Raw genomic sequence first — 22,249 nt, 5'->3', positions numbered from 1 at the left:
CAATTTCAGATTTATATGACAGATCGAAGGTCGAATTTGAAAAGTTAAAGGAATAACCAAACGGTACAAGTCTTGAAATTGAAATCAAGTTTCTAGAGAAATTAGGTATATAGAAGGTCCTTTCCATATTTAAAACAAAGCCACTATTGAGGACTAAACTGCATGTCCCAATAGCTTTTACATGCGAACGCATTTTGTTTCCTGAATAGATGCATTGTTCGCTTCCCACCCGCTTCTTGAGGCTTTGAAATCCCTGCAAGGAATTCGAAATGTGGATTGTGGATCCAGAATCAATCCACCAAGTGTTATGACTTACATCAACTATATTAGATTCATAACAAACACAAGAGATTAGATTACCTTTCTTTCGGAGCCAAGCCTTATATCCGACGCAATCTTTCTTTATATGCCCCCTTTTTCTATAGAAGAAGCATTTGAATTCCTTCTTACTATCAACTTGAAGAGGTATTTTACCATTTCCCTTATGCTTGCCTTGCCCCTTATGCCTTCATTGTGTTGCCAAAAGAGCACTCTCTTCCACTTCTATAAGCAATCTTTCTTTTTCTTGAACACACATGATCATGAGTTCATTAATTGACCATTTCTCCTTAAGTGTGTTATAAGAGATCTTGAAATGTGTATATTGTTGTGGAAGAAAGTTCAGAGTGTAGTATACAAAGAAGGATTCGGGTATCTTAACCTCAAGGTTCTTAAGCTAAGCCACAATATCCCTCGTTATCATAATGTTTATCATAATGTGCTCATGCACACTTCTAACACTGGTGAGCCTTAATGATGAAAACTTCATGATCGGGGTCATAGCATGGGCCTTTTCCGAAGATGCAAATTGTTCATCAATAGTCGCTAGCAAAGCCTTGGCATTATTATGCTGAGCGATTGAGCCCCAAATATTAGCAGAAAGTTGCTCCTTATGAACATTACACTAAGGCGGTTGAACCGCTCCCATTATTCATAAAGAGAAACTTCAGTCGGAGTGCTAGTTTCAGTAACAGCATATGGTTCATCTTTCCAAATAGCATAATCAATGTCCATACACCCCAATTGAAGGAGAATTAATTCCTTCCAGACTTTATAGTTTTCACCGTTCATCTCGGGAACATTAATATTAGAGATATTCACAGGTGTTAAAATTGCATAATAAACAAAATAAACTTGCTTACGTCATAATATTCCAAGGAAAATTCACTTAATACTTGTTTTACCCATGCAAAACATGTCAATATGAATCAAATAACATAAAAAACTGTCTGTGGGCTAAGTTTCTAATTTAAATAGATTCATAATAACTGTATAATGAAATTACCATAATATATTCCTTTTTTCCTAATCCCCGTGGGGAAATTAAGAAAAATAATATGGTATTTCATCCTAATTAACCATATTAACATAATGAAAATTCCTGTGGGATAAAATTCATTGTATTAATATAATTAAATACAAGTAAATGTCCTTTACCATATGTGATCTAGAGCCTCTTAATATATAATTTAATCAATTAGAGTTGTGCCTAAACTCTAATTAATAAAAAATATACAGATCACTAGACATTTAATTTCATGCAAAATATACTTAATATTGCATATAAGGGCAAATCCGTAAATTTATGTGGGCATGGACTAAATTGTAAATTAATTGAAGGGTAAAACCATAAATTAACTTAAAAATGGCATAACCGCAAATTTTTGACACAATCGGGGACAAAATGGTAAATCTAGCCATTTAGGGGCAGAACCGTAATTTAGGTGCGGGGCGCATAAAAGACAAAATTGTAATATTTTTTTTTAATAAAGGAGGGTTTTGCCCGCGTGGGCATGCCCCCACTTTCCCCACGCGGCAGGCCATTCTTATCCATGATATACATATATATTATTGCCCTTTTTCTTTTTTAAAAAAGAGAGGTCTGCACACTCGCACCCACGATTTCCCGTATGGGCGCGTGCGCCGCACGCCCCATAACCACCCGGAGGCACGTGCACTTCTTCCCCAAAACACGAAGAACAGAACCAAACTTCATGGTTTTTCATCGTTTTTCACCGCGGTTTCAATCGGTCGATTCTCTTCCGAAAGCCCATAATAGACCAAATTAATGATTGGGTTTAAGACAACATGCCGGCGCGACCCATAGGTCCGAGAATCAACGAAAACAGATGAAAGGATTTTTCCCAGAATCGAGCGAAAACCGCTCGGACGAAACCCTAAACGCGACGATCTTCGATCACTTAATTCGCGCTCCGGAGAACAACCAAATGCCTAGATTCCTTAGGGTGTTTGTTCGCCATGGTGAGACGACCCTACTTGTTCCAAATGCAGGTGTGACATGCCGGAATTTGGCCGGAATCGGCCACAAAATCACCGGCGAGAATACCCCAAAATTTCGATTTACCCATAAATTCCCACGAAAATCACCCGTAATTCAATAATTCAACGCAAGTCAAACGTTAAAACATCAAAGTACAGATTAACATGCTTTGATACTAAATGTAAGACTAAAAACCAAATAAACTAACGACCCCGGTTCCTCAATTCACGAACGAAACTTATGAATATCGAGAACGAATGCGGAAACGTGAATAGTGGATTACATACCTCCAGCTATTGACGAACACACGGATGTGTAACGTTGAAAGATTGGTGAAAAACGGGATGCTACTAAGCCAATTGCCCTCTCCGAAGCGATAGTATGCTTTCTCTAACGTACGCTCTAAAGTATGCTCTGAAGAGAGAAACCGACAATGTGAAAAGACGTCGTAATCGACGTTAGAGTTCGGCTTAGACGACCCGTCTTATATATATATATATTCGATTATTACGTAATTAATGTGCATAATACAACGTCAATGAAATCAAATGTCGGTAATTATTAACCGAATGTAGGATCATATTATAAATATTATAACAGGTTCATCGACATTGTAGATTGGGGGCATTCATGAAAAAAAAAAATGGTTTAAACGGACCAAAATGTTTTAGATATTTATTGTAGCATAAATTTGGTCATATTGATGCCATTTCGTTAATCGATTATTTGGATCTTGATGAGAAGCTTGAATTGTGTCTGTCTCTAAGCGTTTCAAGTTTTTGCCGGTATGATGCATACTATTTATTGGCGCCAGACGTGATAACCACTTCAATTCCGGCGTCGTATTCGACAGCTAGACACGTGGCGCTAATGAACACCACCATCCATGGGCACATAAATGCCTCTCAAAGAATTGGCATGGCAACGTACGCATAGTGTGATACTCACGTGCCGTACGCATGGTCTATTTAGTATTTACGACAAGTATTTTATCTAAATTCTTTCTCACGTGCTGTACACGTGCCTATCGATGTATGGGTCATTCTTCATTTCTCCACGAAGGAAGACGAACGGCCCATGCGTGCTCCACTTTCGGTGCTGGAATCTCAAATTTCAATGGAAGCACCTGCACAGGTTCCACGCACCTTCCTCGCAATGCCCCGGAAATTAATTGTTATTTCAAAAAAAAAATGGCGACAAAAAAAAAAAAGAGGGTCAGACTTGAAATTACGTATGCAATCATTTACTTTAAGCCATTAAAGCCAAGTTTAATAATGCTCATATTCTTCCGGTTTCTGCTCTTTTATTCTCGAGAACAGAAAAAGAACGGAAATTTGTTGAGTAAGAAATAAAAAGTAAAAAAAAATTTACTTATCTGTTCTCGAAAACAGAATTAGAAAAAATCATTTCGAATCAAAAATTATTTTCAACAACAAAATTATTACCAAACAAGCTTAAGAGTACAATGCTGAATGTATCTTCGGCCAGGCCAAATGTACCGAATTGCCCCTCGAGCTCACGTTAGGCGCGCGGACCGCGAGGCGACTTGGGACCACGCGTATGCTTCGGTTTCAGAGCAGCTGACCGTCGTAGCTGTCAAGCAAAGTGGAGAAGAGGAGGGACAGCTAAAGCAGGGTCTTGGAAAGTTGGGCGGCGAGAACTCAGCATCGTTTAATCACGCCCAGTAGAGAGTGCTGAGTGTTGTTAATCCGACGTCGAAAGCTGAGAACCAGTGGAGATCACAGCAGTGGGTGGACACTCCTCGGGTAATCCATCCATGACTACTTGCTCTTCTCTTCTCCTCTCGTCTCCTCTGTTTCCTGCTTTGATCGGTTGATCTACTTCTGATGAGTTCCGGAACTCTGCTATTCGCAGATCTGGACCGTGAAATCTGGCTATCTTCTGAGGCTCTGCTCGATCAATCTCCTATTTCAAAACAGAATTAAGGATCTCTTTGGTCAACCACCACATGATGTACATCCAATCAAGAAGAAGGAAACTGGTCTCTTCCTTCTCTTCCTTTCTCTCCAATTCCTTTCTTCTCTTTTCCCTTCATTTCCCTCTCGACTTAAATTGTCAATCAAATTGCAAAAGAAAAAATACAACTCATTCAGGAGATCCGAATTCCGAGGCGTCTACCTCATCGGCCCCTCCGCATGGACGAGATTACCAAGGCGGAGAGGAACAGCGGGAAGGGAATAACTACGAAGTGTTCTTGAGTTTTAGAGGAAAAGACACTCGCAATGGCTTCACTGATTATCTCTATACTAGCCTTGTCGATGCAGGAATTCACGTGTTTAGAGACAATAATAAGCTCCGAGTTGGTGATGAGTTTGGTCCGGAGCTTCTCCGCAGTATTACGCAATCTAAGATTTCGATCCCGATTATCTCGATAAACTATGCTTCCAGCAAATGGTGCCTTCGCGAGCTTGCACATATGCTGAAATGCAAGAAAGACGCAGGGCAAATAGTGTTGCCCATATTTTACAAAGTGAATCCCTCACACGTGCGGCATCTTACGGGGAGATTTGGAGATGCTATCAATGCACATAAAAAGAACTTGGACGAAATGACCGCAAAGGAATGGGAAGAAGCACTCAAAGAAGTCGCTGCCCTAAACGGATGGGAATCAGAGAAAGCCGATAACGGGTACATTATTCTTCACCACAACATTGCTGACTTTCTTATAACTAGTACTTACTTGAAAAAGAATATACGTATTACCATCATGCATTAAAATTTGTGTTGTTATCTGACAGGCATGAAGGAGCATTTGTTAAAACAGTTGTCAGAAAAGTTATGAGCGAGTTGAAAAGACTGTTTTTGCTAAATGTTCCTGAAGAGTTGGTGGGAACTGATCATACTGTGGAACGTATTATGAGCTTCATAGATGCTAATAGTGATATGATGATTATCGGAATCTATGGAATGGGCGGCATCGGTAAGACAACTCTTGCAAAGGTTTTATACAACAAACTCTCTAGTCATTATGAGTATCGTAGCTTCGTGGCAGATATTCGGGAAACATCTAAGCAGCAGGGTATTCCATGCGTACAAAAGAAGCTCATTTCTGACATAGTAGGAGAACTGTGTGATGTGTCTAATGTTGACGAAGGAGTAAGTGTCATCAAATCTCGATTTACAAGCAAGAAAGTCCTCATTCTTCTAGATGATATGGACGATAATGCTCACTTGAATGCTTTGGTTGGGGACCATAGCTGGTTTAAAGCTGGAAGTGTGGTCATCATAACAACTAGAAACAAGAGTATACTAGACAAGGTTAGAGCAGACCATATGTTTCCACTCAACGAGTTGCCTTTGCATCAATCATTGATTTTGTTTAGCAGACATGCATTTCGAAAGGATTCACCCCCGAGTGATTATATGGATATCTCTCTTGCTATTGTATCTACTACTGGAGGCCTTCCCTTAGCTCTTGAAGTTATAGCTTCATTATTAAGTGAAAAAACAATAAAAGCATGGAAAGATACATTAAAGAAACTAGAAGAAGTGCCTGCTAAGGAAGTGCAAGCGACGTTGAAGATAAGCTACGAAGCATTAGATTATGGTGAGAAACAGATATTTTTGGATATTGCATGTTTTTTCATCGGAGAATCTCAACAAAGGCCAACTTATATGTGGGATGACTGTGGCTTTTTCCCCGGGAGCGGGATTGATGTATTGAGTCATATGTCCCTAATTAAAGTTGAAGAAGACGGCACGATACGGATGCACGATCAGCCGAGAGACCTTGGAAGAGAAATTGTTCGTCTAGAAAATAAGAAAGAAGCTCAAAAGCGTAGCAGATTATGGGAATATGATGATGCCAGCGATGTGCTTTTCAGCAACAAGGTAAGAGCTTTTTCTGCTTGTCTTAGACACCGAATGCGGGTCCATTTTCTCTTTCTTGTTTGAAATAAAATTATAGTCAATGCTGAATCCCCAAAACTTGCTGCTTCTACCAGCAAAAGAGCTCTTTAGATTGATTGATGTTCTTGCCTGATTCTAGGACATAATTGAGATGCAATTTCTTGGTTACTGATGACTGATATATGACTGTACCTGGTAGTATTGTGATGAGGACACACTCCTTTTCATAATACTTCAATGCAGCAACTGTGTAACATGAACATAATGTTTGACAGAGCGCTTTTAGAGAAAAGCTAATATCTATAAATTGTTGCGGCCATGCTTTTCCGACGTATCTGTTTAATGCTCATGCTTGATGTTTGGATTTTCGTTTGATTTCTTGTGAGGTCATTTATTTCTTTTGAGTATTGACTTCTTATGAGTTGTTTGCTATGATAAATGAGACTTGCATTCATTTTTGACAATTAGCTATCCTAGTTCCAGTGTTTTTTTAAGTTGGGCTGGGTATGCACTTATGGTGCATTTGTTTTGCGGAAAATAAACGTTTTGAAAAACATTTTCCGAAAATTAATCACTTATATTTTTTGAAATAATCAATAAATAAAAAATATTTTCATTATCGACAATAATTTATAATTAATCCACCAAGTATTACTGTTTGTGAGACTTAGTCCCCTTTCTATTTTTGTTTTTTTTTTTTGGGAGTCCTTTAGCGTTCACAGTCGGTGCAATCGAGTCATTTGTCATCAATTGTTAGTTGACTCGTCAGCTGGTCATGTCGCTTTCATATTTATTTATGGTACATGGCAACTAAAAGCAATTATAACATATGGATGATTTGTACAAGCAGTAGACAAGCATGTGCAAATGTCAAGAGCATCTTTAAAAACCACAAAATATAGACGCTCAGATTATATGAAATGACAACATTATCGAAAAACATACTACTGATGCTTTTCAGGAACATGTTCCTGCAGAATTGAGAATGTAATCAGCTAAATAGAACAAAGCTAGAGCTGAAAGAAGGGTATCTATGAAATCATTGACAATAATACAATTAAAACACGAGAAACTTTTGAAGGAGAATAAGGAGGGTCTCATCTGAAAGAATAAATGATTGAAGGAAAAATTCAAACCGCCAAACAAGTCCGTATGACTCATGATCTCTGCTCAATGCGCAACTCATCGCCTATAACGAAAAATGAATTTGAGTTCCTAAAATATTTGTTTACAACGAAATAAAGTAGAAGCCCTGAGTTCCATAAGTAACCAAGTCAATCAATCGTCATGTCCAATCTTTCTTTAAGCAATATCTCAGTGATCTATCGACACAATTGATAGCAAACTTAAATGACTACTATTTCACTGTGACAAGGCATTAGACTTACGCAGTTCTAAAAAGAGGAGTAGAATTTATTCATGTAACATTTGATGTGCCATCAATTTTTCTTCCATATACAATGAAAGACACTCACTGAAGGAGACACAATGATAAGAAAGGTATGTACAACACATGCGTAATTTGTGGGATGACATTCTTGTTTTCATTTTGCTTTTGAGAATTGCAAACAATGTACACCAAAAAAAAAAAAAAAAAAGGAAACAAAAGAGGGGGATGCTACACAATTTTTGATACAGTTTTGATGGCAAGTTTGATAAATCTCACAATAATAGTATGACAAGAAGTTGAAATATCTTCATATTTTCTTATATGCAGTTGATCTCATCTCATCATTTAAAACTCACATCCACAATGTTTCCCAATTGCAGGGCACTAACAAGATTGAGGCCCTTAATCTCAAGCATGAGGACTGGGGAGATGAACAAACCTACACAGCTGAGCAATTTAAAGAACTGACTAACTTGAGGTTCCTTCAAGTTTTCATTACAAATTTCGCCGGAGATTTCCAAAACTTGCTTCCTCAATTAAGATGGCTTGAGTGGGAATTTTGTCCCTGGGATTTTCAAATGGGCAACTTTCAACCAAAGAAATTAGTCGTGCTTGATCTTAGGGCGAGTGACATTACGGAGGACCGGGGAGGATGGGGCTCGCTCAAGGTACGATGTAGAGAAGGTTCATCTTGTAGATAATCACATGTTATGGATCCAATTGCAAGTTCTCCTTCCTTTCTTCTAAAAGGTTTATGGATTTTCATCTAAATATAAGAGGAACTTATAGTTACCTAAAAACGCCACAAGCTTCTACCCCTTAATATCTTATAATGATGACCAAAAAAAAAAAATCTATTGAAAATATAATTATACTGTGCCTATCTTGATTATTCTTTAATCTAAATAGTTTATCGCTTCTAAGCTAAATTCTCCCCATGCAAAAGTATGTTTTTTTAGTGCTGCATTTTTTAAGTCTTATTAATCTTCTCACGGAGAAACAAGGGTCTAGGACACCACAAATACCACAACCTTCGTACGACGTTCACTGGAGTATTATAACTTTTATTCCAATCATTTTTCTTTTTTGCAAAAATTTTTCATCCACTTGGGTGCTATAATTTCTAAAACATTCACTTGAATTATTAACTTTCAATTGATCATTTGAACCACTAGGGGTTGCCCCAATGACCACTCTTCTCACTTAGGAAGAGGGAGGTGGGGAGGCATGAAAGAGGAGCGGGGTTTTGCAACTTGCACATAACGCACATAATGTAGCTTGTGTATTAGGATAGGATGGAACCAAAAAAAAAAAAAGGATAAGATGGAACCAGACAAAAAAAAACAAAATTGATCATTTGAATGCCGTATCTTTCTTATAACATTCACCTAGGTGCCAAAATCTGACATGACATGACACTTGTGCTAAAAGTTTTCAAAAAATTTGAAGTTATGGCGCTGAAATGAGCACCCTACAAAAGTTATGAAACTTGTGCTGTCCTTTTTTTCCCGTAAAACGGAAACTCCCTCACAATGACTTGTTTTGCACATACATACTAAATTTCTACATTTTTTTTTAAATTAGAGTAATGAAAATAATTAATGAATTGCTCGGACTTGTTGCACGCAATACTTATTCATTATAATTGTTGATTAATGACGTCACCATTTAAAACAGTTTTGAAATTGTAACGCCATAAGACTAATGAAAATGGCATATAAATGCTTTTAATATAACATTTCTAAATATTGTGCATATGACTCATGAAAATTGTTTTTCATAATTAAACTAGCCATTTCCATTTAATTTCATACTACTGAAGGAAAACATGGTGCCCAATGAACGCATCTTTCTCTGACAAAAAAAAAAAAATGAATGCATCTTTCTTTTTTTTTCTTTTTATGTTTTATTTATTAAATAAAGGGATATCCGTCGGATACAATGGGGTCGCCATAACTATGAGCAAGTAAGTATATGTTTCTCTGCAATGTTGTCGGGAAATAAATGTAGTTTGCACTTGTACATCCCTATCTTTCTTTTCACAGTGGATATGCTTAAAAAACATTTATATGTCGGTGTAGCCACACTACCGAAAGAAACATGTGGAATTAAATAAGGCAACAGTGGAGTAGTGGAGCACATGTGTTTTTGAGGAATTTTAAAAATTCTAAAATAAACAAGGAGCGATGGATAATCACATGTTGCAGTGGCCCAATCTCATTGAGATATCTTCTCTTTCTTTCAGATTGCCACCGGCCTTAAAGTTCTAAACCTCTCGTATTGTTGGTCTTTGACAACAACTCCCGACTTGTCTGCTTTTCAAAGCTTGGAGATTTTGACTCTTGAATACTGTTCGAAGCTAAAAGAGATTCATCCTTCTCTCGGGAACATCAAAACCCTCGTCTCCTTAAATGTCGAGGGATGTTCGCAACTAAAGGAGCTACCTGTAGGAGTAGGTAGAATGGAAGAATTGAGGGAGCTTCTCTTGGATGACACTGCTATACAAGATATTCCTATTTCAAGAGGTTATTTGATGAAGCTGCAGACTCTAAGTGCCTCAAATTGTCAATTACTTGCTCGACTTCCGGATTCTCTCGGGAACATCAAAACCCTCGTCTCCTTAAATGTCAAGGGATGTTGGCGACTAGAGGAGCTACCTCTAGGAGTAGGTAGAATGGAAGAATTGAGGGAGCTTCTCTTGGATGGCACCGCTATACAAGATATTCCTATTTCAAGAGGTTATTTGATGAAGCCGCAGACTCTAAGTGCCTCAAATTGCAAATTACTTGCTCGACTTCCGGATTCTATGGGCTCCCTCGTGTCTCTGCAACGCTTGTTATTATCAAATTGTCCCTCATTGAGAGAAATCCCGTACTCGATTGGAAAGTTGGCATGGTTGACCGAGTTGAAGTTAGATTGGAGTGGGATTGTGGAATTACCCGACAGCATTTGGAATATGCAGAGCTTGAGGATCTTGGACATTCGTGGAACTCGCATATTTGAATCTGACGCCATCAGAATACTTGCAAATATCCAAAAGTTGAGAGCTTCGGGATGCGAAAATTTGGAAGGATTACCCGGTGAACTGGTTTTGCTCAACACGGTCTCTCTTTCCCAAAACCTCGAGATTCGATCTACCCCAGAACTGCCTTCTTGCTTATTAGCTCGAGGTATCGCCTGCCCAATTCCGCCACTGCCACATTTTTCACAACTTAGCTTTCTCAAGAAACTCCCTCTTTCTGATTGGCTCGAGCGTATGCGTTGTGGAAAAGCAGTGAACCTTGATTTTGTAGTTTCAACAAGTTCAAGCCGTTAGTTTGGCATTCTATTTACTTTTTGTCTTGCGATGCAGTTCTCTCACGGCGTCTCAGGACTCCTCCTACCAACAACTTAGCCATGGACTACCACACAGCAGATTCCGAACGTGTCCCGAAGAGATCAAAACCTTTTGGAATCTCGGATGGAGTACTGAATTCATCTTGCTTCTATTTTATTGTTCTTCGGTTATTACTGGATGGTTCAATCTCCAAAAAGAAGTTATTCCCTGGGTGCTAAATAATCTGTTATGCATGGAATGCTCTTCTCAACGGTTATTCATTGGTTTTTTTAAATCTTTATCACTTTCTCTTAGGTGAGTAATTTGCCCATAAACAATCTTCACGTCACATTCAACAGCCAGAGCCCCGGTCAGAGTTCTTATTCTTCGGATGACTTGCCCGGAAATGTAGTCATGACCTTAAATCAAGGTTCACCTGTTAAGAGTATGGATTTCCATCCAGCGCAACAAATTTTGCTGCTCGGTTAGCACATCTTTCTTACTCTATGAAGAATACGTTTGCTGCTTTTCTTCAGTTGGATATACTTGTTCCCCTTTTAGGCTATTGGTGCTCGGATGATTTCCTTTTGTTGTCCTTTTGACACTAGCTTCAGCTATTCGAAACCATGGGATCTAATTCTTCAAATTTCTGCTTCTACAATTTTTAGTCGGGACAGATATGGGTGATGTCATTGTATGGGAGGTAGGCAGCCGTGCAAGGACCGCTGTAAGAAATTTCAAGGTTTGGGATCTAGGAACATGTTCAAAGGCGCTGCAGGTATAGAAGTTCAATAACTAAATAAAATCTTGGTGTTTTGTTTTCGGCCATGTTATTATGAGTTTTGATCTTCAGTAGGCATCCCCGGCCAACGATAGTAAAGCATCGATTAACCGTGTAATGTGGAGTCCCGAGGGAATCCTCTTTGGTATGTAGAGAATGGCAAATTGATGCAAAAACGAAGTTGCCGAGAACCAGACTTCATTGCAATATTTTCGGGAAGAAGTGTTCATATGTTGATGTTACTGATGATTTGTGGTGTTCTCTTTAGGTGTTGCGTATTCCAAACACATAGTGCACATATACTTATATCTTGGTGGTGATGACATAAGGAACCACCTTGAGGTTTGTTCTGCATACGGTTGCCATCTAAATGTGAGTTTTAACTTAATTTTGACTCTAAGCTAATGTCCGATACGGATTGAGGCTCATGTTGGAAGTGTTAATGATCTTGCCTTTTCATATCCAAACACGCGATTACGTGTTGTTACCTGTGGAGAGGACAGGTTGATCAAGGTATTTCTGATTGTTTTCCCCGGTGTTATAGTGTTATGCTGTTTGATTCCTTTTACCCAAGCTAGTAGTTGTGCGGGTATGGGATGCAGTGACCGGGGCTCAACAATACTACTTTGAGGGTCATGAAGCACCCGTGTTTTCCATATGTCCATACCCGATAGAAAATAGTCAGGTACCTGGTTTTTACGAGTACTAATAAGGACACACTTGATTCCTGTTTGCTAGAACACGGTTGGGTGAAAAGTTTTGGTTCACTTTGTATGAGAAGTGTGAATCTGTAGTTTTTGTGGACCATGTTCATTCCAAGGGCTTTAACCTTTCATGGTTGTGTGCACTCTATCCCAAAGACATTATATGATAACCCAGCATCCTAGGATGCTATTTGATCATAACTAGAGTTTTAAATGGTTGTGCTCTTAGGAATCTTTATTCGGATCCCCGGTTCTCCCGTCTCAAGAAGCCATCTATCCGGGCATGCCATTGAAATCGATCATACAAATTTTTTTTTTTTCCGTGTAGTTCATCTTCTCAACAGCAACGGATGGAAAAATTAAGGCTTGGCTTTATGACAATTTGGGTTCAAGAGTTGACTTTGATGCACCGGGTCACTCTTCTACCATGATGGCATACGATGCTGATGGAACAAGGTGCAGATCGACAGCAGTCAAGATTGATTTCATATTGGGTCCTTTTTTTAAATTTGAAATGACCTATTTTAGCTATTTTATTTTGCTATAGGTTGTTCTCATGTGGGACCAATAAAGAAGGTGAGTCATACTTGGTTGAATGGAATGATAGGGAGGTGGCTGTCAAGCGTACGTATCATGGACTTGGAAAGAGACCTGGTGGGGTTGTGCAGTTTGATACCACCAAAAACAGATTTTTGGCTGCTGGTGAGGAGTTCATGGTCAAATTTTGGGATATGGACAATGAAGATATCTTGACTATTACCAATGCTGAGGGTGGATTGCCGGTAATTCATTGTTGTTGATCTGTTCTGACTGAACTAACCAAAACTTTCTATTAATTACCTCATTCTTTTGAGTTTCCAGGCTTCACCTTGTATTAGATTTAACAAGGAAGGAGTTCTGTTGGCGGTCTCAACAAGCGACGATAGTATCAAGGTTTTAGCAAATGCTGACGGGATTAGGCTGCTGAGGACACTGGAAAATTCGGCATCTTGATAGAGTCACTCCTGGAATCAGTTCCACTTGCAAATCGGATTTTCCTCCGTTTTCGAGAGGAGGTTCTTGACTAGGGAGTTTAGAAGGAAATTTAAGCCCATTTGGAATAGCTGTACTTAAACTGTAAGTATGCTGGAATGTGAACTATTGTAGGAGCTTTGGAAGTGTTATAGCTGTGAAGTGTTTGCCAAACACCTTATAGAAGGCGCAATTTGTATTTCCATAGCTGTGGAGTGCTGTGGCTTTAAACCTTCCCTCCTGCGATGCCATGGAGGGAGGGGCAAGGTGAGAGGGATGGAAGAATTTATCCGAAAAGCTAGCTTGTGACATGAGAGGGAACCCATCCCATTATAAATCCCGGAGTTTCTCCTAAATCGTCCGACATAAGATTTTGCCCGCATCATTATACCCTTGAAGTTCAATTCTATATGAAGTCATGGTGTTATGTTTTTGGCCATGTTATCACGGGTTTTGATCTTTCGTAGGCATCTCTGATCAACGATTATAAAGTATTGTTAACTGTGTAATGTGGAGTCCCAATGGATTCCTTTTTGGTATGTACAGAAGTGACTTCTCCTCGTATATCAATTTGCAAATTAGGCAATATATCCTTGCAAATAGATGAGAAAACTATGGTGCTGAGAACCAGACTTCATTGCAATAGTTTCAGGAAGAAGTGCTCATATGATGCTATTACTGGTGATTTGTGGTGTTTTCTTTAGGCATTGCGTATTTCAAACACATGGTGCAGATATATTTATATCTTGGTGGTGATGACATAAGGAACCATCTTGAGGTTTGTTGCTAAACATGGAGAAAACAACTATGCTTCTTTGTTCTGCAGACATTTGCCACCTAAATGTAAGTTTAACTTAATTTTGACTCTAACCTTATGTCTGATACAGATTGAGGCTCATGTTGGAAGTGTCAACGATCTTACCTTTTCATATTCAAACAAGCAGTTATGTGTTGTTACCTGTGGTGAGGACAGGTCGATCAAGGTATATTCTGATTGTTTTCCCCATTGTTATGGTGTTGTGCTGTTTGATTCCTAACCAAGCTAGTAGTTATGCAGGTATGGGATGCAGTGACCGGGGCTAAGCAACACAGTTTCGAGGGTCATGAAGCACCTGTATATTCCATGTGTCCACACCGCAAGAAAAATACCGAGGTGTGTGGTTCATTCGCTAACTAAAAACTTGACCAATTGGCAGTACCCTTGGCTAGTCACTGGACTTCTGTTTGCTAAAAACTTTGTTTCTGCTAATGCTACTGTTGGGCAAGCCTGGGTGATAATGGTGCTGCAGTGGAAATTTACGTTCTGAATCTGAAAACATGAATATTAGAGGTACAAGGATATGAATTTTATGTGTACGGATTAGTAGCGAGATGGACGCTGCCTGATTTTGGATGTAGTGGTATGTTCGCATAAGGAGACTTTTCCAGCATTTGCTCGGAATCCGGCGAGATGGATTGTTCTGTGGACTCATGCTGTTGCACGTGCCAACAGGCGCAGAGTTCTTCACCGGATGAATTTTGCTGTGTACGTGGCAGGCGAAGTATATCATTGCGCATCAGTTTGATGCTTGTTGGGAATGCTAAGCTTGCGAATCAGCTATTTTGAGCTTGCCAATTCCTGGAAACATTGAGTGGAAATTTATTACCTTCTGAATCTGAAAACGCGGATACTAGAGGTACAAGGATAGGCATTCCTAGAAAAGGGTAGCAGACTGCGCAGGGTTCTCTTAGTTCTAAAGCGATGCAGCGAGACATTTTGACTTTGGATAAACATGCAGGTGAACCTGTGCATCACGGAGTGTCTCTTTGCATCAATTTCTGCATCTTTCATTTAGAGCCGAGTTCTTCAGGTCTTCTTCTTCTTCTTCTTTTCAACTTTGGGTATTACATTTTACTGTCGCCACTGAAGTTGATAAAATGAACCAGGTCTCAAGGTTAATCTATACTATATAATGGAACATAATTGGTCGCCAGTTTTCTTTCCTTACTTTTTTTTTTTTATGTCAATAGAAAAAGAGAGCCAAATCAAGTGTGCTGGATATCGCACTTCAATCAAAGTTTCACATCCCCTTGCCAGGAGCTTCAGATCTATGGTTTTCATTGATCACATGTTATCCCGGGATGTCAATGACAAAGTTTGGACTAGTTAAGGTTTGTGCGGATTAGCATGTATTCCAAAGTATGAACCTGCAATTCCACACACTCGGGAGGGGCCAAAATAATGAGAAAATTATCAAAAAAAGTCATAAACTTATTATAATTGTACCAATTCAGTCATATATATATTTTTTGCCAATTCAGTTATAAACCTTTTTTATTTATGCCAAATCAGTCCACTAACAGGCCGACTTTGACATGGATAAATTTAAATGATTTTTTGAAATTAAATTTTTTCTTTTTCTTGTTTTTTGGTGTTTTTTCTTTCTTTCTTCTTCCTCCAGCCAGCCTTCGAGCCTAGTGAGGTTGAGCCTTGCCAGATAACGTAATATGGTTGGTTCTTTATATCCGATCACTAATGGCGAACCCCTTTAGATGAATAGTGATAATCTTGACTAAAAAGTTAAAGAACTAAAGAGCGTCAACATGAAACGAAATAAAAGGGAAAGAAAGTGCCCCTAAAAGTCAAGTCAAGAAGCACACCCCACATAGGATGGTTCCCACGCACCATCTGCAAAGCGTTGTGGAAATTACACGGGCAAGGGCTACCCTTTGTTTTTCTTTCCTACTACTTATATTGACGAAAAGGCAAGTCTAAGTCACCATATTGTTGTTGAGTTGGTTCACAAACAACTTTAAGAAATACTGATATTCACTAATCATAAACAACTTTAACGAGTATTGATCATCAGTTTTATATCCTGTTTCTTTTATTAATAGAAAAGCAAGTTAAGTCAAGTCAAGCGTGCTGGATCTTGGAGCTCAAGCGTCAATCAAAGCTTCACATGCATTTACAAGTAGAGGTGTCAATGGTTCAGTTCAATGCGGTTTTAGAAAATCGAACCGAACTAAACCATTAGGGTGTAAACTTGAATTGAATCAAATCTTGCCATGAACTGAATATAAACTGAAGAAAAATCCAGTTCGGTTCGATTTTCCATTTTTTTTTTACTTTCTTTACTTTTCTGTTTCGGTTCAAAGTCAGCGAAGCCACCGGCCACCGGCCGAGGGCCGACGACACCTGTTGTCCCTAGGCGAGGGCTTCGTGGCCCTTTGCCCCAAAAAAGAATAAAAAGAAAGAAAAAGGGAAAATGTGGAGATCTTTAGTGCATTTTGGTTGACCGAACCGAACCAAAATAACCGAACTAGAAAAAGATACGGTCATTTTTCAATTACTCGAATCGAAAATTAAACCGAACCAAAATTCACCAAATTTTCAATTTAGTTCAATTCGATTCAGTTTTGACACCCTTACTTGCTTGAAGTTTCACATCTATGGATTTCATTGTTCATATGTTACCACAGGATGCCAATCAAAAGGTTTCAATTATTTGAGGTTCGTGCAGAGATGGTATGGCATTAAGATGTATTCTCAAATATGAACTCGCGATTCCACCAGCTCAGGAGGGGAGACCGAGAAAAGGACAAAAAAAAAAAAAAAAAGTCGACTAGAATCATCTAGTTTAGGTAATTAGATGAACTAACATAAGGCGGCAACTCAATTAGTAGCTAATTGGGCAAGTAAGATTGTCATAATCGTCCAACTTGCCCAAGCAAGGACAATTGGCTTATAAGTTCTCTTTTATTCCGATGACATATTGGATTTCCATTTTTTCTCTGGGAGGGATTTATCCATCGAGCTTGTTTATTTCTTTCATAAGAAAACATGTAGCCGGAAAACTGTCATCCTTGTGAACTACACTATCTATTGTTTTATCACGTCTCATTTTTTTCCATTTATAATGGAGTAAATATCACGTTAGAAAGTCCAAACTGGACAAGAGGGTAGCTCCGTAAAGCCTGATGGGGGAGTGCTAGGCTGCGAGCTACATCAGCTGATTCCGTATAGTCCGATTCGTGCAGAGATAGAAGTTGGCATACTTCGGCCTGAATGTCCAGATGGAGAGTAAGAAAAGCGAAACGAATATTGACTGTGTCGTCTCACACTCACGGTAAACAACAGGTGCAAATGGATAAGCTCAATAAGCTCGATCAGCACATTGTATCTATCTTACATCCCATCATTCCTACATCAAACATGCAATTCACAACACAATGATAGCTAAAATTATTAAGGCTCCGTTTGTTTCGTGAAAAATAAGTAACTAGGAAAATATTTTTCTTAGAAATGAATGCTTATGTTGCTTGAAATAATTAGTTAATGCAATTTTTTTCATTATCGATATCAATTTATACCAAAACATGTTTATGGACAATAAATTTTTTTCACATTTATTTATTTTTGTAAGCGATACAAGTGACCATTTTTTAGAATTTTTTTTAAAATTGTTCATTTTTCAAGATACAAACGGAGCTTAATAAACATTAAAACAATTTTGACAAAAAAAAAAAGAAACATTAAAACAATCCGGATTGGAAAACTCGATTCCCCCAAGACATGGTCATGAGCAGTTTCTTTTCAAAAATTCAGTCAAGCTTTGAGGTTTTCACAGCGAATGGATAATCGACGGCGAAGTTATCTAATTCCTCAAATTCACTCTTTCGTTTAGCCGTATTCATTTTACCAACTGAAGAAATCAGTCGAAGTCCCAAAGGTAGTGCAGGCCATGTGTCCCCCAGTGGTACTTTGAGCGGTAAATAGGGAGCCGGCTTTCCTTGGCCGCACTTGATTCAAGTTTTGAGGGATGCTGCAGACTGCAGTGTGTAGATATTACAGCCCCGGGGTACTTCCTCTGGACATAGTTCAGTACAGTCTGTCTCAAAGTGGTACAGCTAGCATCCTAAACGACTTCTGCTCAAGAGTTGCGGCGATACTTTGTTTCACTATCTTCATTTAGGTGCACTGAAAGGGGAAAAAGAAAAGCATGATAGTATGCAACGTCTCAAGCATCTTATTCGTGACCAAAGCCGATTGATCAATCTTTCCGTTGACATGGTCTAAACTTGCATGAACAGTGGTAAGCTAAGCTTGCGATCGATTGGCTTCACAACATTATTTAGAGCCAAACCATTTTCAGATTGCCAACTCCATACGGCTTCGGCTGTAGTAACTTTCTCCCGTCTTCCATGCTCATCCACGTCAGTGGGATTTGGAATCTTGGGCATGTGGCGAAATCTTTGTTGAGCGTCTATAAATTCTTCTAACGCAGGAAAACGAGCATTCGAATTAGATCTTCCCAATGGTGACAAATCAGAGGGTGAAAACATTCAGATGCCTGGAAGGACTGGGGTGCTTCATCCTTCGAAGTACAAATAGGCTGTAGTATTTGGCCCTGGTTTTGACTAGGTCAACCAAGATAGTGGATCCACCATTAAAAAAAGAAGAAGAAGAAGAACAAGTAAAAGAGGGCAATCCGCGATCCCTTTTAAGCTGCACGACCAGAATAGAAAAAAGGAAAGGAAGAAAAGAAGAAAAAGGGAAAGGAGAGAGGAGAAAGGGAAAAAGAAAGAAAAAAAAGTCACGTGCATGAGCCACCTGCCACGTACGGCTGGTGGAATTCATTCCACTACTTATCACAGCGCTAGGTAAGGGCTCGCACCTCTCATCCCTCCTATTGAAGTGACTTTTCGGATTTAGGGCAAAATTCAGATTTTTGGGGAAACTGAACTGTTGTGTCTGATTTCATGGCGATTGGCTGCGTCTTTTGCTTGAAAAGAAACTTTAGGATATTATGGACCTATAGGATTCGACGGATCTTAATTTGACACTACGGTTTGCCCGGAACAAGATTTTCAATTCTGGTGCGCTACAGTACAGCACAAACAGTAAACTTAGAGGCCTGATTTCGTTAGTTTCGAGTTATCGGCCGAGGTTAGCTATGTTGAGACTTTTGTAGTACATTGAACAAGCTTCGCATGGATAGTAAGATGGCCTGAAACGGAGTTTGATGGAGGAAGTTATGGCTTTAACGGTTTTGGCTCGCGAGCTGTCCATAGTAGACAACATTGAATTTCTGTTATGGATAAGTTTCCATGGGGGCGTAGTCGTGGTTTTGTCACTAATAAATGTAGTTTAGCTAAGTCATACGTTAGGATGACTTGTTACTCAATTTGATCCGTTTTTCTATATATTGGATAGGGATTCGGATGAGTCGGTTTGAGTGACCTTCGTAGTTGGATTTTGGCTTTATCGAGTGAGTAGTACTTTTCTTCTTTGAGTTTGTAAACTCATGTTTTGAGACTAAAAAAAAGAATCACTAGATATGTTATGAAATAAGAAAAGAGCATATTTCTTGCATAACTAGATCGAACCTTTACTACCTTTTGTCGTTAATTGACAAAGCTTTGCAAGGTATTGTTTGTAGTAGTTTTGAAAAGAAATTCGTTCAAAATGCCTTGAATAAATGCTTTGCGAAGGGAATATCTAAAAGCTATATATATATATATATACAGTTTATGAAATGCATTTTGTCGATAAATGCTATTGTGGAGTTTGTCTGAGTTGTCATCAGATGGTTCTGATTTTGATTGGATTATTGGAGATTGTGCTTTATGTGATATGCTCATATCGCTATGTTAAGAACCCATTGAGTGGGAGATGTATGCATACTATCAGGACATCCATTTAGGCTGCACCACCGGCTGATATAGGTGGTAGACCTAGTTAAGAGGAGGTAAGTAACCTTTGTCACGGCACTAAACATGACCATAGTTCGATAGGCATTACATAGTAGTCGATGGAGTAAACCATTGTCTTTTGATTTGATTGAGATTAATCCATGGATAGACCATTGATACTTGGTTTTGGATTACTCAATGGATTGACCATTGATTGTTGATCTATGATTGTAAGTTATTAGTGTTGTTAACCCTATATGTAAAAAGATTTCCTGTAAATATATTATTATTTTTATAAACGTGCATAGTGATTGTTCGATCCGCTTAGAAAAAATGTATTACCATCGACTTGCCGTTTAGCTCACTAAACCTTTCATCTTACTTGTTTTTGGTTCTTCAATGATGCACAAGTAGGGAGACAACTTCAACAACGGGGGACTTTTGATTTTTTTTCTATAAGTTGTATGTATAGCTGTTGAGCTTCTAAAATCTTTGGTGATTACGCGTGTCTTTTTATTGGTTTATAGAAGGCTTTGTTACCGTAAGCGCAAGACCTTTTTCTATATATTAATATCAAGTTAAACATGTTACATTTTAAGGCAGCATCCTTAGAGTAAAAGGATGGCTATGTCATTACCCTATTCTCATTCTAATTGGGGTGTGAAAGGCTGAGATGGTGTTGTGAGTAATTTCAAAAGTATAGCGTTTTTCTTAACGCATTTCTAGATGGGTTTTGTAGAAAGAGGAAACAACTGGCTTCTATGGAGGAGATTTTTTTTTTTAGGAGGTGATGGTGGTGGTGAAAGGCTGAAAGTGGTTAACATGATTCACGAAATACAAGTTTCTGCGGAGGTGATTTCCTTTCTTTTTAGGAGCCGTTGATCATGTGGATTCCATGTGAGCCCTATATGAAAGACTTATATGAGTCAATTTATAAGTTTTAAGTTTTATCCCATCGGGTTGGATCATAAGTAAATGATTGTGCTACATTACTAGCGAGATAAAAAAAAAACTTCTTTTATTGAGACAATGAACAAACTTAAAGTCGGATATTCTCATATAATATCCAATTTATTGTTTGATTGAAACTGGATATCGATATAAATAACATGTATGCCCTTACATAGTGCCTATGAAATTATATATACTTCAAAACACGCACATATGATTAGACTTAACTTACCGATGGGAATCTTCAAACCATTTGGTCTAATGAAAGCATCTCGAAGTACTCTAAAATGCACTACTGAGCATTCCCATCTAGGTAAAACATATATGATTTGTTTTCAGTAAGCTTCCGCATGCTAACAAAGATAAAATGAAGATAAAACAAATAAGACGCGATAGTGAGCGACGCACTTGGGGTGTCACACCATTGACCCACTTGAGAACCAGACTGGACTTGTGGTCCGATTGTCGGGTGGATCCATGAAACCAGTGGGCGATTCTCAATTTCAATTTTTCGAAACCGGCTCTTAGTGGGTGGTTCACAGTTCTAGGATGGAAATCACCCACCCCAACCATGCTTACCCCTAGTTCCCACACACCTTCCGCAAAATGCTGTGGAAATTACGCGTGCAAGGATTGCCCTTTGGTTTTTCATTTCTGTATCTTTATTAAAGAAAGGGCAAGTCTAAGTCATCATATTGGTTCATAATATCCAATTGCTAATCACAAACACCTTTGACGGGTATTGATCGTCAGTTTTCTTTCCTTTTTTTTTACTAATAGAAAAGCAAGTCAAGTCTACATGCTAGTCAACAAACATTGTGCGAAGCATAAACCAACAACGTAGAAGTCGAAGCTCCGATGACTCACCCTAAGCATGGGTCGCTACTATACGAGCCTACCCAGAAGTAGCCAATCAATGATTGACATGGTGGAGTTTACCTTCCCCATCGTCACCCTCTCAATTGCCAATCGCCTCTTTTTTTTTTCCTGGAGGCGGGGAATACTCTCTATGAATATTACACCTAAAGGATTCCGAAGTCCGAATGGGCCTTAGATGTAGCAGTTTTAGGACTTACTAAGGTCCGTATCACAAACAACTTTAACGGGTATTGATCGTCATTTTTCTTTCCTTCTATTTTTTTGTAATAGAAAAGCAAAGTCTAGTCGAGCGCGCTAGAGCTCAAATTTCCAGATGGAGAGGAAATCCTACCCACGTAGACAAATTTCCATT

At 38.8% G+C, this 22,249-nt stretch overlaps 4 protein-coding genes across 5 annotated transcripts in view; all 4 read left to right on the top strand.

Annotated features, from left to right (window-relative positions):
* The window catches only part of LOC115731453 (topless-related protein 4-like), a 103,397-nt gene extending 99,389 nt beyond the window's left edge, over nt 1-4,008 (top strand). Inside the window, exon 9 of the mRNA XM_048278101.1 lies at nt 3,809-4,008. Within this exon, the coding sequence (XP_048134058.1) occupies nt 3,809-4,008 (200 nt within the window). The remainder of the gene's footprint in view (nt 1-3,808) is intronic.
* LOC125314550 (protein TPR3-like) overlaps nt 1-13,596 on the top strand; it is a 44,318-nt gene extending 30,722 nt beyond the window's left edge. The window contains exons 2-4 of the mRNA XM_048277087.1: nt 12,710-12,837; nt 12,929-13,163; nt 13,243-13,596. Coding sequence (XP_048133044.1) covers nt 12,809-12,837; nt 12,929-13,163; nt 13,243-13,374 — 396 coding nt within the window. The 5' untranslated portion in view covers nt 12,710-12,808 and the 3' untranslated portion in view covers nt 13,375-13,596. The remainder of the gene's footprint in view (nt 1-12,709; nt 12,838-12,928; nt 13,164-13,242) is intronic.
* The window catches only part of LOC115733026 (disease resistance protein L6-like), a 154,133-nt gene that overhangs the window by 89,578 nt on the left and 42,306 nt on the right, over nt 1-22,249 (top strand). Inside the window, exon 2 of one of the 2 annotated variants that reach the window (XM_048277043.1) lies at nt 20,124-20,127. The exons of the other annotated variant lie outside the window; for it this stretch is intronic. The gene's annotated coding sequence lies outside the window, so the exon portion shown is untranslated. The remainder of the gene's footprint in view (nt 1-20,123; nt 20,128-22,249) is intronic. 2 annotated transcript variants of the gene reach the window in all.
* On the top strand, nt 3,983-14,569 carry LOC115729430 (disease resistance protein RPV1-like). Its single transcript, XM_048278100.1, has 12 exons — nt 3,983-4,086; nt 4,196-4,969; nt 5,080-6,172; nt 7,961-8,248; nt 9,826-10,750; nt 10,933-11,045; nt 11,212-11,380; nt 11,565-11,674; nt 11,753-11,822; nt 11,946-12,019; nt 14,280-14,375; nt 14,450-14,569. The coding sequence occupies exons 2-12, from the start codon at nt 4,290-4,292 to the stop codon at nt 14,567-14,569; spliced, it is 3,738 nt and encodes a 1,245-aa protein (XP_048134057.1). The 5' UTR covers nt 3,983-4,086; nt 4,196-4,289.

The sequence above is a fragment of the Rhodamnia argentea genome, chromosome 4 (genome assembly GCF_020921035.1).
Source record: "Rhodamnia argentea isolate NSW1041297 chromosome 4, ASM2092103v1, whole genome shotgun sequence".
Classification (NCBI taxonomy): domain Eukaryota; kingdom Viridiplantae; phylum Streptophyta; class Magnoliopsida; order Myrtales; family Myrtaceae; genus Rhodamnia; species Rhodamnia argentea.
This window is presented reverse-complemented; position numbering and strand designations above follow the sequence as displayed.